The following is a 14,024-nucleotide window of genomic DNA, read 5'->3' as shown; positions in this document are numbered from 1 at the left end:
GGTGCCCGATGCCCGAAGCGTGGCTCCTCCCGATTGGCCAGTCCTGGCCCCTTTTCCCCAATCAAATGGTTCCGCGGGCCCCTCTCACTCGGGACCGCCCCTTTGCTTGGGTTGTTCTGGCCTCTAAGGGAAACCGTCCAGTGAACGTCAGCGCAGAACTTATACCCACTTGCGGAGAGGTCGCGCGGAACCACTTCCGGATCCTAGAGAGCGTTTATTCCGTGACCAGGGGAAGCGGTAGCCATGGCAACGAGTTCTCCACCTTTTCCGTGTCCACGCGTGGGGTCACGTTAGGAATGATTCCAGAGCGACTTTTCACAGTCAGCTTTCTATTTGGCAGTGCTTCTCGGTAAAGAGACACACGTGAGAGTTTGGAAATACCCCGAAGCACTTTTCCATGCGAGTGATGAGGAACTACAGTTCCCAGCATGCAACGTACTAGAGAGGAAACTCCGTAGCGCCTGCTGGGAATCGTAGTCTTTGATCAGCTGCGTAGTTTGGCTCTTCCTTCTGCATTTCTCCTCCCGTGTCTTTGCAGGAACACTGCGCCGCGTGTTTTGGAAGTTACCCCTTGTTCCCATTGCCGTAGAGGTCTGTACGTATTCCAGACTCTCCAGTGTACATCCTTTAGAAGCGGGCCTAGAAAGCCCCCAAGGCCTTGGCCGAGACCCCTCCGTGTTCTGGGGGGCGGCCTCTCTGAGTCTGGCCCCAGCCTCGTGCTCGTTCGCAAGCCTTTTCCGAATCTGCCTTCCTCTGCGTCACTTGGGCAGCCGGAATCCCTATTGCGTCTGCTCCTTTCACGGCCGGAACCCCAGGCCTCCAGATTCGATTTCCAGAAGAGAGTAGCGGGGCTCCCTCCACCTTCCCTTGAGGGAAATTGCGAGCAACTTTAATGCCCCGACTCCCTCATGAAGTTCAAAGGCGGTGACCCGGTGGTCCCAGAGTCCCTGCTGTAAGTCAGGTGGCGAGCGTGGTAGTAAAGTCCAGTCTAGCACAAAAAAGAAGAAACACTTTCAGTTTGACGTGCAGGAGGATACACCTGCAGATCTTTGAAAGCAAAACCTGTGGGGCTGCAAATGAGAGAGGGAGTACAGCTTTGTAACTTCATAGAAGTACGGAAAGACCAGGTGTCTCGTGTGAGGGAAGTCCCTCACCCTAAGCTTGCGCCTTGGAAAATATTTTCTCTGTCCCTTTAACCTAGTCTTTACATAACCCCCACCCTGACTCATACCCCAGTTTCTGACAAAAACACTGCCTTCCTTACTGCTTCCTACAGGGTAATTGAACTTCAGATTTGTTTTCAGATAATCATGCTAATTCCTGAAGGCAAGTTTTCAATGACAGGCTGTCATATTTATTTATAACTTCCCCTATTTAGGTTTGCCAGTCTTAAATCTGTGGTCAGCACTTACCCATTGTGGTGATGCTTCATTTACATCTGCCTAAATTACCTGTCTTTGTTGTTAGTAAGAAAAGTTTAGCTTACAAATCTTTTGTCATGCTTCTGTGCTTTCATCTTTTTTTTTTTTAAGGGTATACTAGGGTATGAAGTACATTCAGAAATCTCAATATTTGCGTTTTTGTGTGTTTCAACTCTTATTTTTTGTTTTTAGAAAAAGCTGAGTGCCTTGACTTTTCTGCCTTTCATAACATTGCTTCACCTTTTTCTCTAGTTCTGAACAAGTAAGCAATCAGTTCTGAAATTGCAAACTCCATCTTAACTGGTCAGTGGTGGGTCACTTGTGCTGCACCTGGAGGAAACTGAGAGTGAGATGGGCCCTCCAAAATAGATCCATTGCTTGTGGGCACATGTTTTTGCAAACAATGAATGCACAAGACAGAACACAAGACAGACTGGCGGAAAAAGATGGTTGGTTGTTGTCAGGCTCAACTCTGTCCCTTTAAGACATGATTCATGGCTGTGCACCCTGTCCAAGGGATGGGCAGCTTACCCTGTTTCCAGCCTCTCTGTTTCTCCCATGTGGTCTCCACCTCTCCTGCCACTTGACCCATGATTGATCCTCAGGTCTTATCTTGGACTAGCTTCTCCAGAACTTACACTTCAGATTGTTATTAAGCTCCTGACCTTTGGATCTGAGTCCTTTCCTTCCTAATTTTAGTTTTTCCCTTTTGACAGTGTCCACGAATGCTACTGGAAAGACTACCATTGTTGTTTGTGTTATTGTTACTGTTGCTGTTGTTAAGCTTTTTCTTGAGCACAGTTAACTTCACTAGATAGCACATTCCTTTGTGGTTGAACTTGGGAGAGAAAAACCAGACAGGCACAGGGGTGCCATTAGGAACAATGGATAGCTCACCTGGTTGACAGGGGTCGTCTAGTGCTGAGTCAGGGAGAATGCAGACTGGGGAGATGAAGACACGATAGCAGGTGGCATCTGAGAGCACTGACGTGAGGAGCTGAGCTCCAGGGTGAATTTCTCGGTTCATTTTTTGGTTCACTCTTTCATTTATTAATTCAGCAATGTTGGAGACCTGGTATGTCCCTAGGATTATGCAAAGTGCTGGCAGTGTAAGGGAGAGCAATATAGATATGGTCTCTGTGCAGAACTTGAAGAAATATTCACATCGTCAGTGCATGCATTTTATTTAAACTGAAGCAAAGATATAAGAGAATGCAAAAGAATGTGAGGGAATTTTGAGGGGTGTTGATGGAAATGCTCTTGATCTTTATTTTCGTTGTGGTTGGAACTCATCAAACTGTAAACTTTGAAAAGAGTGAATTTCGTCATATGTAAATTATACCTCAATCCAAAAAACCCTAATTGCAACTATTAATTTAAAGAACAACAACAAAAAAATCTAAAACAAAGAACACTAAAACCCATTTCAGTAGGAAGCAGGAACCAGACAGAGATGCCCCCAGTTGTCAGTATTGTCCCACACTGTGTAAAAGTGTCTGAGACAAAAAAATGAAGGGGGCTTCCTGCGTAGCTCAGTCGGTAAAATGTCTGCCTGCAATGTGGGAGACCTGGGTTCAATTTCTGGGTCAGGATGGCAACCCACTCCAGGAATCTTTCTTGCCTGGAGAATCCCATAGACAGAGGAGCCTAGAGGGCTGCAATTCATAGTTAGCATTAATTTTAGAACAGTTGTGGGCTTTCACTTTAAAATTCCTTCCCACTGGTGAAATAATTGCCTATCTGAAAATTCAAGAAGCCCTAGCTAGGGGGAAAATAAGCATCAATAGACTTACCCTAATCTTGCAGAAAACACAGAAATGGAAATTCTAACACCTTCATTCATATTAGAGACCAAAACCGTAAAATACTTTGGAATAAACTTGAAAGACATATCTTCAACATGAAGAAAACTGTAACATCTTATTTAAAAATATAAAATGAATGGAGAAGTTGAATCTGGTGCCATACCCTATAGGGTATTATTGCTGTGTAACAAATTACCCCAAAACTGTAGTTTAAAGAAATAAACATGTATTATCTTGCACAGTATCTATTGTGGGGAATGTAGGAGTGCTTAGCTTGGTAGTCCTGATTCTGGGTCTCATGAAACTGCAATCAAGATGTCAGCATCTGCTGCTGACATCAAAGGCTTGGCTGGGGCTGGAGAACCTGCTCCGTGATGACTCACTCACATATTTACCGGAGTTTTCAGTTCCTCACTGCTTGGCCCTCTCCCTTGGGCTGCTTGAGTGTGCTCACAGTATGGTAGCTGGCTTTCCCCAGAGTGAGTGATCCACATCAGAAACAAGGTAAGAGCTGTAATAACTCATAACTAACCTCAGAAATCACACACTGTCATTTCTACAATTAACTCTACTTAGTGAAAGAGGCGATTATGTAAAGAGGTGAATACCAGGAGTCACTGGGGCCATGTTAGAAGCTGGCTGTTACCATACCCTAGCTGCAAGAGAAGCTGAGAAAGGTTCTGGCTGGCATCTTCAGCTTCTTTTGTGAGTAATGGGCTCATGAAAGGGGGAGGTGGGGGGCAAGAGCCAGAAGTGGGGATTTCCCCCCAAGTAGGAAGAGGATTCAGATGCTGCACAATGAAAAAGGATGATATGTATCCACTACATGTTTGAATAGACAAACAGAACAATATAGGTAAAGAGAGAATCCAGAGATAGATTGTTTCAATTTAATACATGATAAAATAGATGTTTCAGTTTAGAGGAGAAAGGATGGTTTGTTTTATAAATGATGCTGACCTTGACTGGTTATCCATGTAAAGAAAAATAAAGTTGACTCCTGTCTTATACCATATGAAAAAGAAATCCAGCTTAGGAGAAAATAAGAAAGGCTGTGAGTACATAGTAGGAATGGGGGAGACCTCCTTAACTAAGATTGAGCATCCATTTTTAAAGGGGTCACAAAGAGTCTGCCACGACTCAGTGAGAAGAATTAAATTGAAATTAAATCCTTATAGACAAATAGAATAAATACTTAAAATTGAAATGCTTGATAAAAATAAATGAGTTGTGTTTAAAGGATTTTGATACTGATAAATTACACTCTAGGAAAGCTGTACCAGTTTACATTCCCACCAAATTATGTTTTAAGAATAAAAAGCTTTAAAAAAAGAAAAAGTGCAGCTTGGGGCTGTCAAACTAAAATTACTAAAGTTAGATGCTGTGATCATGAAGGGTGGGGGTGGGGCATGTTATTTATATATAGAAATTTCTAAGCCTAAGCATATTAAGAGAAATTTCTGGAAAAAATAAAAAGCAGAGGAAATTTTCACCAGTTTGTAAATAGTCTCTTGCAGTGATAAATAGATTGATACTACTTTGAGGCTACTTTATCACAAAATTTGAAGTCAAACATTTGCTGTAGAGGTAATGTTAACACTGACAACAGCAGTAGGAATAGCAAACATTGACTGAGGACTTTATATATACCTTGCGGATTCTAAAATGTAAACTAAACGATGATTTGCTTAAGAAATCTGTTGGGAAGGCTGTTTCTTCCTTCCCTCCTTCCTCCATTCCCTCTCTCCCTCCCTCTTTGTCTCTTCATTTCTTTTTGGAAATAAGAACAGGGAATTTATTGAAGAGATGGTGAAGCAGTTCATAGAGTGGAAGGAAAAGCTAGACACCAGGCCTCAGGATCAACAGGACACCCAGGGCAGTAATGTTCATCTAGGGCACTGGAACAGGAGTCCTCAGCGCTTACGAGGGAATGTGCTTTCTTAATAAGTTCATCTTTGCGATGTTAAAAGAAAACAAATTAAAAAAAATGTTTTATTAGGTGACTAGTATGCAGAGTCTCATTTAATCCTGCTATATTGGATGTGGTCATTGTTTTCAGACTCACAGCTGCAAGAGCTACCGTCAGAGTGAGATCTTGGGGGAGTTTATGTCACTCCAGAGCCCACACTCAACCTCTGTATCCCCAGCAATGTGGAAGGCGCCACTCTAATGCCACTTGCTGCTATCAAATAGGCCAGGGACAGATATTAAGTAGCTTTGGTTCTCTGGCGCAGTTGTTGGGCTCTTTCAGTTCTGTTTTAGTCTTTCTGATTATGCCAAGAGAAAGTCAGTTTGGTCCAAGTTTGTCTTAAATAGCTCTCTAATAAGCACATATTAGTCTACATTTTCCATAAAAAGAGGAATGTATCTAATAGAATTTATTCAATGCTGTTTGCTATTAAAATTTTTTTTAATTTTTTTATTTTGTATTGGGGTATAACCAATTAACAATAATGTGATAGTTTCAAATGGACAGCGAAGGGACTCAGTCATGCATATACATATGTCCATTCTCCCCCAAACTCCCCACCCACACAGGCTGCCAGGTAAGATTGAGCAGAGTTCCCTGTGCTATACAGTAGATCTTTATTGGTTATGCATTTAAAATATAGCAGCACTGTTTGGTTTTTAAGGCATTATTTTTATGGCTACTATCTGTGACGTGTGATAAGGGTTTTGCACTTTATAGTAATCATGAAAAGTTTGTAGTTAATTTCTTTTTGCTTACATTGTTTTAAAGTAAAATTAAAAAATCATATCCTACTTTTATCTTTCTACTCCAAGATAACTTCTACTTCTGTCCACCTCCCCACTCCTGTCCCCATTAAGCCTCTATTTCTAAAAAAACTGGGAAGGTTCTTTTTTAGCAGTTGTGGAGTTATTAATATTATTACTTGGCCATACCGCAGGGATCTTAGTTCCTTGACCAGGAATCAAATTTGGGCCATCTGCACTGGAAAGGTGAAGTCTTAGCTACTGGACCACCAGGGAAGTCCTAGTTCTCTGATTTTTTAAGTAATCAGCTCTATTTTTGGTCTAATTTATATAAAATGCACCCATTTTAAGTGGTCAGTTGGTAAGTTTTGATGAATGCCTACACCTAACTACCACTATGATTATGATAGAAAACATTGCCGGTGCCATAAAGAGTTCCCTTCCCAGTTATTTTCTCCTCACCCTCCACCAGGCAACTAATGGTCTATTTTCTGTCACCATTTGCTGTTTTTTTTTTTTTTTCTTGCTTTTCTCTTTGACTCATGAGTTATTCAGAAATGTATTATTTAATTTCCAAAATTTGTCAATTTTTCAGGTGTCTTTCTGTCATCAGTTTCACATTTAATTCCATTGTGGTTAGAGAACAGATTTTATATGTATTTAGTTCTTTCAGATTTGTTAAGAGTGTTGGTTTATGACCTTGGATGGTTTATAACCTAGGATGGACTTCAGCAAACTTATTGCTTAAAACATCAGATAGAAAATATTTCAGGCTTTGTGGGCCAAATAATCTTTATCATGACTACTCAGCTCTGCTGTTGTAATATTAAATACTATAAGTGAAAGTGGCTGAGTTGCAGTAAAATGTTCTTTATAAAAACAGGAAACAGGTAGGCTTTGGCCTTTAGGCTGCATTTTGTTGAACTTTGGCCTAGAAGCTGGTTCATTTTGGTGATTGTTCTATGTGCATGCGAGAAGAATCTGTATTCTGCTGCTTTTGGGTGAAATGTTCAAAATCAATTTGCTTGATAGTGTTTTTCAGATCTTCTACATCTTTGCTGATTATCTGACTAGTTAAACTATTGATTACTGAAGAGACGAGTTTTAAACTCTCTAACTTGTATTATTGGTTTGTCTATTGCTCCTGTCATTTCTACCAGTTTTGCTTTGTGTGTTTTAAAACTCTGTTGTTAGGTGCATGCACACTTAGGATTATTATGCTTTCTTCGTGGACTACTTTGTCATTATGTAGTGTCACTTTCTATTACTAGTGACACTTGTTCTGAAATCTACTTTTTCTGATGATAACTCCCTTAGTTTACTTGCCTGATGTATAATATCTGAAAATACCTAATTCATATATTTTGTCCAGTTTTCTAATATTTTGAAGAGAGGTAGGTAAGTCTTATCCCTGTTATTTATCATGGCTGCAAGCAGAAGCCCATAACTTTCTTTTTAATATATATATATATATATATATATATATCGCTTGCCATCAGTGACTGTACTTTTACCCTCTTAGTTATGTCATTTGTGAAGACCATTGAGTCTTTCTTTCTTTTTCTATTTTTTTCTATCACAAACAATTCAATTAATACCTAACAGTTATAGTTTTTCACTATTTTGATTAGTTCCTTGGAGTGATTCCCAGAAAGTAGTAATATATTTTGAAGTACGTTGCCATTTACTTTCCAAACATACCTTCTAATAGCTTTCCAGAATTACCAGTTTACAATTCCATAAGAATTTCACCAATATTTAGATTGTTATTGTTGTTCAGTCACTAAGCTGTGTCCAACTCTTTGCGACTCCATGGTTTCGATAGCTGTACTTTCAAATATCTGTTATCATTGATTATCTGTATAATAATATACAGATAATTGATAATTTGATACAGATATCAAATATCTGTATCATTTTAGATTTCTTTGAATTCTAGAAGGGTTAAATATGCTTTTAGATATATTCTTGTATTTTTTTAACTTATTTATATCTTTTGCTTGTATATCTACTAGGATGTCAGTATTTTTCTTAGAATAAAGATAAATTTATTTGTGGCAAATTTTTTTACAGTCCATTGTTTGCCTTTACGTCTTTTAAAAATGTGGTTATTATTTGTACATCTTTTGTGATTCTATAGCTTAAAAGTTTTGGAAATCTTTTCCTTTTAATTATGTTTTCTTTTCATTTAAAAATTATACTAAATTCTTTTGTTCAACAAATATTCACCTGTCACCTACTCTGAGCCAGTCCTTATGCTGGCTGTTTGGGACCTGGTAGAGACCAAGATATAAATTACCTCTGATCACTTGGAAATAGGAAAAAGTGGATATTTTCAAGTACTGATAATCTAATTCTAGCCTCCTACATGGCAGGCAGGATGCCTCTTCAGTTATCTTTTCGATTTTGTTTGTGTGAGATTAATTGTTTCAAATTGTCACCTATTTATTACAGTATCATTTATCGTATAGGTGTTTTCTACGCATTGATCTATGGTATCTTCAAGACCTAGAGTTTTATCCATATAATATGGAGGCAGTATAATGCATGTGTCCTGGAGTCAGGCTGACTTGTTTTTAGATCCTGGCTCTTCACTTACTAGCCAAGTGACTTTGGACATGTTTCTTATCTTGTCTGAACTTTTGTTTCTTCATCAGTGAAGCAGAGTGGTAATATTATCTATTGTATGATTGTTACAATTAAATGCAAAAGGGTTAACACTTTTTCAAAAGATAATGCATTATTATATTCTTGTCAGGTGATCTTGATGGAAAATTGCCCTATTCCTGATAACACAGTATGTTTCTCTATAGGTGAAAGCAACAAACAGTGAAGCAACATTTGGTAAGGAAATGAGTTGCATCAGGAAAAAGCTCATAAAACTAGGTACTTTTCATTTAATCTTTTGCTTCTGAGCAAGATGCAAGCATATCTACCTCATTGTTGGAGGGTGTGTGTTTTTCCATTAGCTCAGTGGAATTGAATTCCCAATGCATGTAGGTGAATGGAATGTCATAAGAGCCCACACAACTTGAGGTAGAAATAATCACAGTACTCCATAAAGTTCTCAGATCCAGACTTCCTTGTGTCTCAGATGGCCAGGTGCATTATTGGTCTTGGGCCTTATTATATTGCTATTTTGATTTATTCCTCTTTCCTGGCCTCAACTTCATAACAATTCTCATTCTTGCTTCTGGTCACAGTCATGGGTCTTGGCTTATTCTGTTGCTAGGTATGCTAGGCTCCTTTTCCGCATTTGCCTTCCTTTTCACACTCTTCAGCAAGTTCCCTTGCATAGACTCCAAATTAACAGGGAGGGCCAGAAGGAGCAGGTGGCAAAAGGAACACTGGAAAGGTAGGATGGGGGTGCTGAGGCAAACAGGGAGAACTGTATTCAGTGCCCACTTAGCACCTGTGGATCTCAGCTCTTCAGCAAAAGCTTTGGGGAAACAGAGGATCAATGAACTTCCTGGAATCCTAAAAAGATTTTTTTTTTCTTTTTCAGTCCTGACTTAAACTCGGTTGTTTTTCAAGTTTGATCTGTGCATTGTTTGCCGTCACTCACGTTATAGTATCTATAAGAAGAAGACATTCTGGGGAAAGATTTCAATCTGTTTATAGCAAACATAATGAAGAGAAAGTTGTAGAAGCAGAGGAGGTTGGTGGCTGCACCAGAACAGAAATTGTTCTGTTCAAGGGTTATATCATCTCTGAGCAAAGTGAAATGAAGGCAAATGAGAGTGAAGACAGGTCTGCCCAATTCCTTTTAAAGCCACAGAAACCCATTCAGCCTTACATCTGTTCAACTCTGGGTGATTTTGAAGAAGAGAGAGACTTTTTGGCAAGCTACATCTTCCCTCAGCTGAATGAACTCTGCAATTCCCGGGGCACGTATTTCAAAGCTGTGGACCTGAGGTGGTCAGTGTTGGAGGCTCAAATACCCTCACTCTCCAATCTGTTTAGACAGCGATTTTGTCTCCAGTCGCAACACCTGAAGCTCTGTCTCGACTACGTGAACAGCTGCTTTCCTTTTTTCATCTGCTTGCTGGGTCAGACATACGGGGACTTTCTCCATAACTACTCACCTGTCATCTTCTCCAAGGCAACTGACTTGTCAAGTTTATCCAGAGTGGAACAGAATCTCTATGTTGCTGCAAAAAACGGTTATCCTTGGGTCCTGGAGTACCCCACCTGCAGTCTAATGGAGTTAGAGGTTATCCAAGCAGCATTTCTGAATGAGTCTCAATTTCAGTATTTTTACTTTAGGAGCGGAACCATGCCGCTGAAGACTTGGGATGAGGAAAAGGAGGAGATGCTGTCTTCAGGTTGTCTGACTGATGATGAGGAGAGATTAAAGATCGGAATGCTGAAAGCCAAGATTATTAGCAAAGGGCTCCCTGTCAGGTTGTATAGAGATCTCCATGAATTGGGTGAGCTGATTCTCAAGGACTGGTTGGTCGTGATAGAGAAACTTTGCCCAGCCACTGTAATGACAGAAAATACAGGTTAGTAAATATGGAGATAGCTGTCTATTGTCATAAGTTCATGTGTTTTGTGTGTCTTCCTTGTGAAAGGAATTTTAAAATGGTTGAAAAATGTTATTTATGCATTTAAAATTGTTAGCATATTCCTGTAACATTCACTTCATGTGAAGATTTTTTAAACTAAGAGTAAATAGTAGGTCATGGAAGACGATTTAGGAAGTCAAGGAGCTCAGAGGAGACCTAAAATATTTGGCAGTTAACTTGAAGATCCAGAGCAGAGGTTCTAGACCAAGGATGACTTTACCCTAAAGGGACTTCTGGCTACATCTGAAGACATTTTTGGTGTCACAGTTAGGGGTGTGCTACTGATATCTGCCAGGTGGAAGTCAGGGTCACTGTTACACATCCTCCAGTGCACAGAACTGCCCCTCATAATGAAGAAATTTTCAATTCCAAATGTCAATAATGCGAAGGTTGAGAAACCCTAAACTAAAGGGAAAAGAACTTTTATTGTCAAGTGATTTTTGCATGTTATCACTTTTAATCTTTAAGATTTAGACCTGCAAGGTAGATGCTATAATCGCTGTTTTACAGATGAACCAATGAAAGCTGTGTAGCAGTTAAGTGACTTACCTAATGTCACTTCACCAGTGAGGGATCATTCTAGGATTTGAACACAGGTCCTTTTGACTTCAAAACAATGCTCGTTTGCTTTCACCCTTACTATTCAGAGTCAGTAATCCGTGGACTGGTAGTCTCAGCATCACCTAGGAACTTGCTAGAAATGCATTCTGGGTCTATTGAATTAGAATTTGCATTTTAATAAAGATGACAGGTGGGTTGCACATGCATCAAAGTTTGAAAAGCACTGCCTGACATCATATTGAAATGATTATAGTTATTTTAAATGCAGTGTCTTGTAGACACGTATAGATTAAAAAGGGAAGAACAACATCAGAATAGGGTGGAGATTCTTCACCTAGAATAGACTTTGGGAGGGATCTGCGATGCCCTGAAATTATATGAAAAATAGAATGTTTTAATGCATATGTGTGTTTGGGGGCCGTAGGAAGACATCAATCAAAGGAAGACACTGTCTTTGATCAAAAAGGTTTAATGACACAAAAAACATTATGAATTACCATTGTAAGGGCCCAAGTAGTGTGGGAATGTGGAATGAGGGCATTCTCAGGTGCTTTAGGGACCAGGCAGGCAGAGTCCTTGTAATATGATAGGGAGCAGATCTGTGGTCAACTGAATAGGAGGGAGTTGACCCACCTAAAGTCATTCACATTCATTTTTGGAGGTGAGATGTGAAATCCCACTGTGCTGGTCAAACTAGACTCCATCTACAGACCAAATAATTTTGGGGTCCTAGAAAAGAATATTGTATCGCTCATTACTCTGGGTTGCAAATGACTTAAATTGGCTTCAAGAGAAAGAGAATTTATTAGTTTATATAACTTGAAAGCCTAGAGATAGGTCTGTGTTCAGCTCAAGCTGCATCCACTTGCTCAAAGGAGGATTCCAGGCCCTTGTTTCTCACTGTTTCTCTGATGGCTCTGCTGTCCTCATGCTGCCTCAATTCTTTGGCTTCTCCATTATGGAGGGAAGATGGCTGTAGCAGCTCCAGGTTCAAGTCCAGCAGTAAATGACTCAAAGTCCTACCATTAAGTCTTTCTGTTCCTGATTAGCAGGACTTGGACTATATGCTTGTATCTGACTCAATCGCTGGTATTGTGATTGATGTGATGAGATTCTCTGATTTGGCTAATTCTGGGTCCTATACCACCTCTGGAGGTGCAGGGAGACGGACCCACTACATTAACATGAATTGAGAGTTGAGACAAGGTGGGACCCGAATGATAGTCTGTGGCTCAATAGGGTGTTGAGCAGTCCCAAATATCTTGAGTATTCACTACAGCCTTGGAGTTTTAGAATGTCCAAAGACAGACATGTTCTCAGATCCAAGATTTTTCAGTTTTTAGCTATGTAACCTTGGGAAAATGACATAATATTGGTAAGCCTAGGTTTCTTCTTCTGATTTCTGGTTAGCATTAATCACCTTGAGAGCAATAACATATGTTAAGCACCCGAAATGGAGAAGGCAATGGCACCCCGCTCCAGCACTCTTGCCTTGAAAATCCCATGGATGGAGGAGCCTGGTGGGCTGCAGTCCATGGGGTCGCTAAGAGTCGGACATGACTGAGCGACTTCACTTTCACTCTTCACTTTTCATGCATTGGAGAAGGAAATGGCAAGCCACCCCAGTGTTCTTGCCTGGAGAATCCCAGGGATGGAGGAGCCTGGTGGGCTGCTGTCTCTGGGGTCATATAGAGTTGGACACATCTGAAGTGACTTAGCAGCAGCAGCAGCAGCAAGCACCCGAAAACAGTGCCTGACATATATTATGCTAATGGGGATGAATCATGAAAAAATGAGTCCTGGGAGAATATAGTATATATTTTACTAAAGTCTGAAGTATAGTTCAGTTCAGTTCAGTTCAGTAGCTCAGTCGTGTCCAACTCTTTGTGACCCCATGAATCGCAGCACGCCAGGCCTCCCTGTCCTTCACCAACTCCCGGAGCTCACTTAGATTCACGTTTGACTAGTCTCAGTGTGAAATGCATCCGTCAGTTAATGTTTATTAACATGTTTAAGAATCAAACTTTTTTGTGTATTTGGGTGAGAGACAAATTGTTTCTCTATAGTTTTCTTCTTAGTCTTGATTACTGTTGAAAGATTAGTTTGTTTTAGACTTTAGTTTTGAATATGTAATATATGGACTACATGTCTATAGTAGAAGGTACAGAATGTATGAATTATTTAAAAATCTTTAGAAAAGAAGGCTAAATTATTTTTGTTTTGGATCTTCAGTACCCTTTAATTGCCCACATAGTTCCAAAATCGCATAGCTGGGGTAAAAATAGGCCATTTGGGTAGCTGATGGTTATCATAAGGCAATGTTGAGCTCTCAGTTCACACTCTTGACTTTTAGAAGCACTACTGAGGTCCTTGGAGTTACCTGAGACTGGTGAGTGAGGTTCATGGTGAGCTAAAGAGACCCATTAGGTTGTGGGATCATCTCCAATTCTGTCTTAAGATCTTGAAATTTGAAGCTGACCTTGGCCAAACTGTTGGTCCTCTAGGTCTGTTCTTGCCCTAACCTGAACCGGAGGGCAGCCCAGTTAACTATGGAAGTATAAGATGTCTTGAGACCTTACCAGGTTAAACCAGAGATGTTCATTCTCCTGCCTCACATCGTTTAAAAAACAACCCCCTCCCAAACTCTGGAAGATGTAGGTATTTCTGGAGATGGGGGTACAATTTGGCAGTCCAGAATGCCTTGGCTTTAACAGTGAGCTTAGAAACAGTAAATTGAAGCTAGAAGGAATCTCAGAGATCCAGTTGTCTGGCTGCCACTTATTTTACCTGAGAGTTTAAGGGACTTGCCCAATGGCAGAGTTGAAACTATACTCGTGGTTATCATTGTATTAGGACATCTTATCCTAAAAATACACCCCACTCCCTCCCCCAGCCATTGCCCTGGGTAGAAACACATATGCCATGAGATTGAATTAGGTAACTTATACTTAGCT

At 40.2% G+C, this 14,024-nt stretch overlaps 1 protein-coding gene across 1 annotated transcript in view; it reads left to right on the top strand.

Annotated features, from left to right (window-relative positions):
• Positions 1-475: 475 nt before the first annotated feature.
• Positions 476-14,024, top strand: part of LOC101123368 (putative tetratricopeptide repeat protein 41) — an 81,233-nt gene continuing 67,684 nt past the window's right edge. Inside the window, 2 exon segments of the mRNA XM_060413138.1 lie at positions 476-952; positions 9,447-10,446. Of these exon segments, the coding sequence (XP_060269121.1) occupies positions 9,666-10,446 (781 nt within the window). The 5' untranslated portion in view covers positions 476-952; positions 9,447-9,665.

This window comes from Ovis aries, chromosome 3 (assembly GCF_016772045.2).
Source record: "Ovis aries strain OAR_USU_Benz2616 breed Rambouillet chromosome 3, ARS-UI_Ramb_v3.0, whole genome shotgun sequence".
Lineage (NCBI taxonomy): Eukaryota > Metazoa > Chordata > Mammalia > Artiodactyla > Bovidae > Ovis > Ovis aries.
This window is presented reverse-complemented; position numbering and strand designations above follow the sequence as displayed.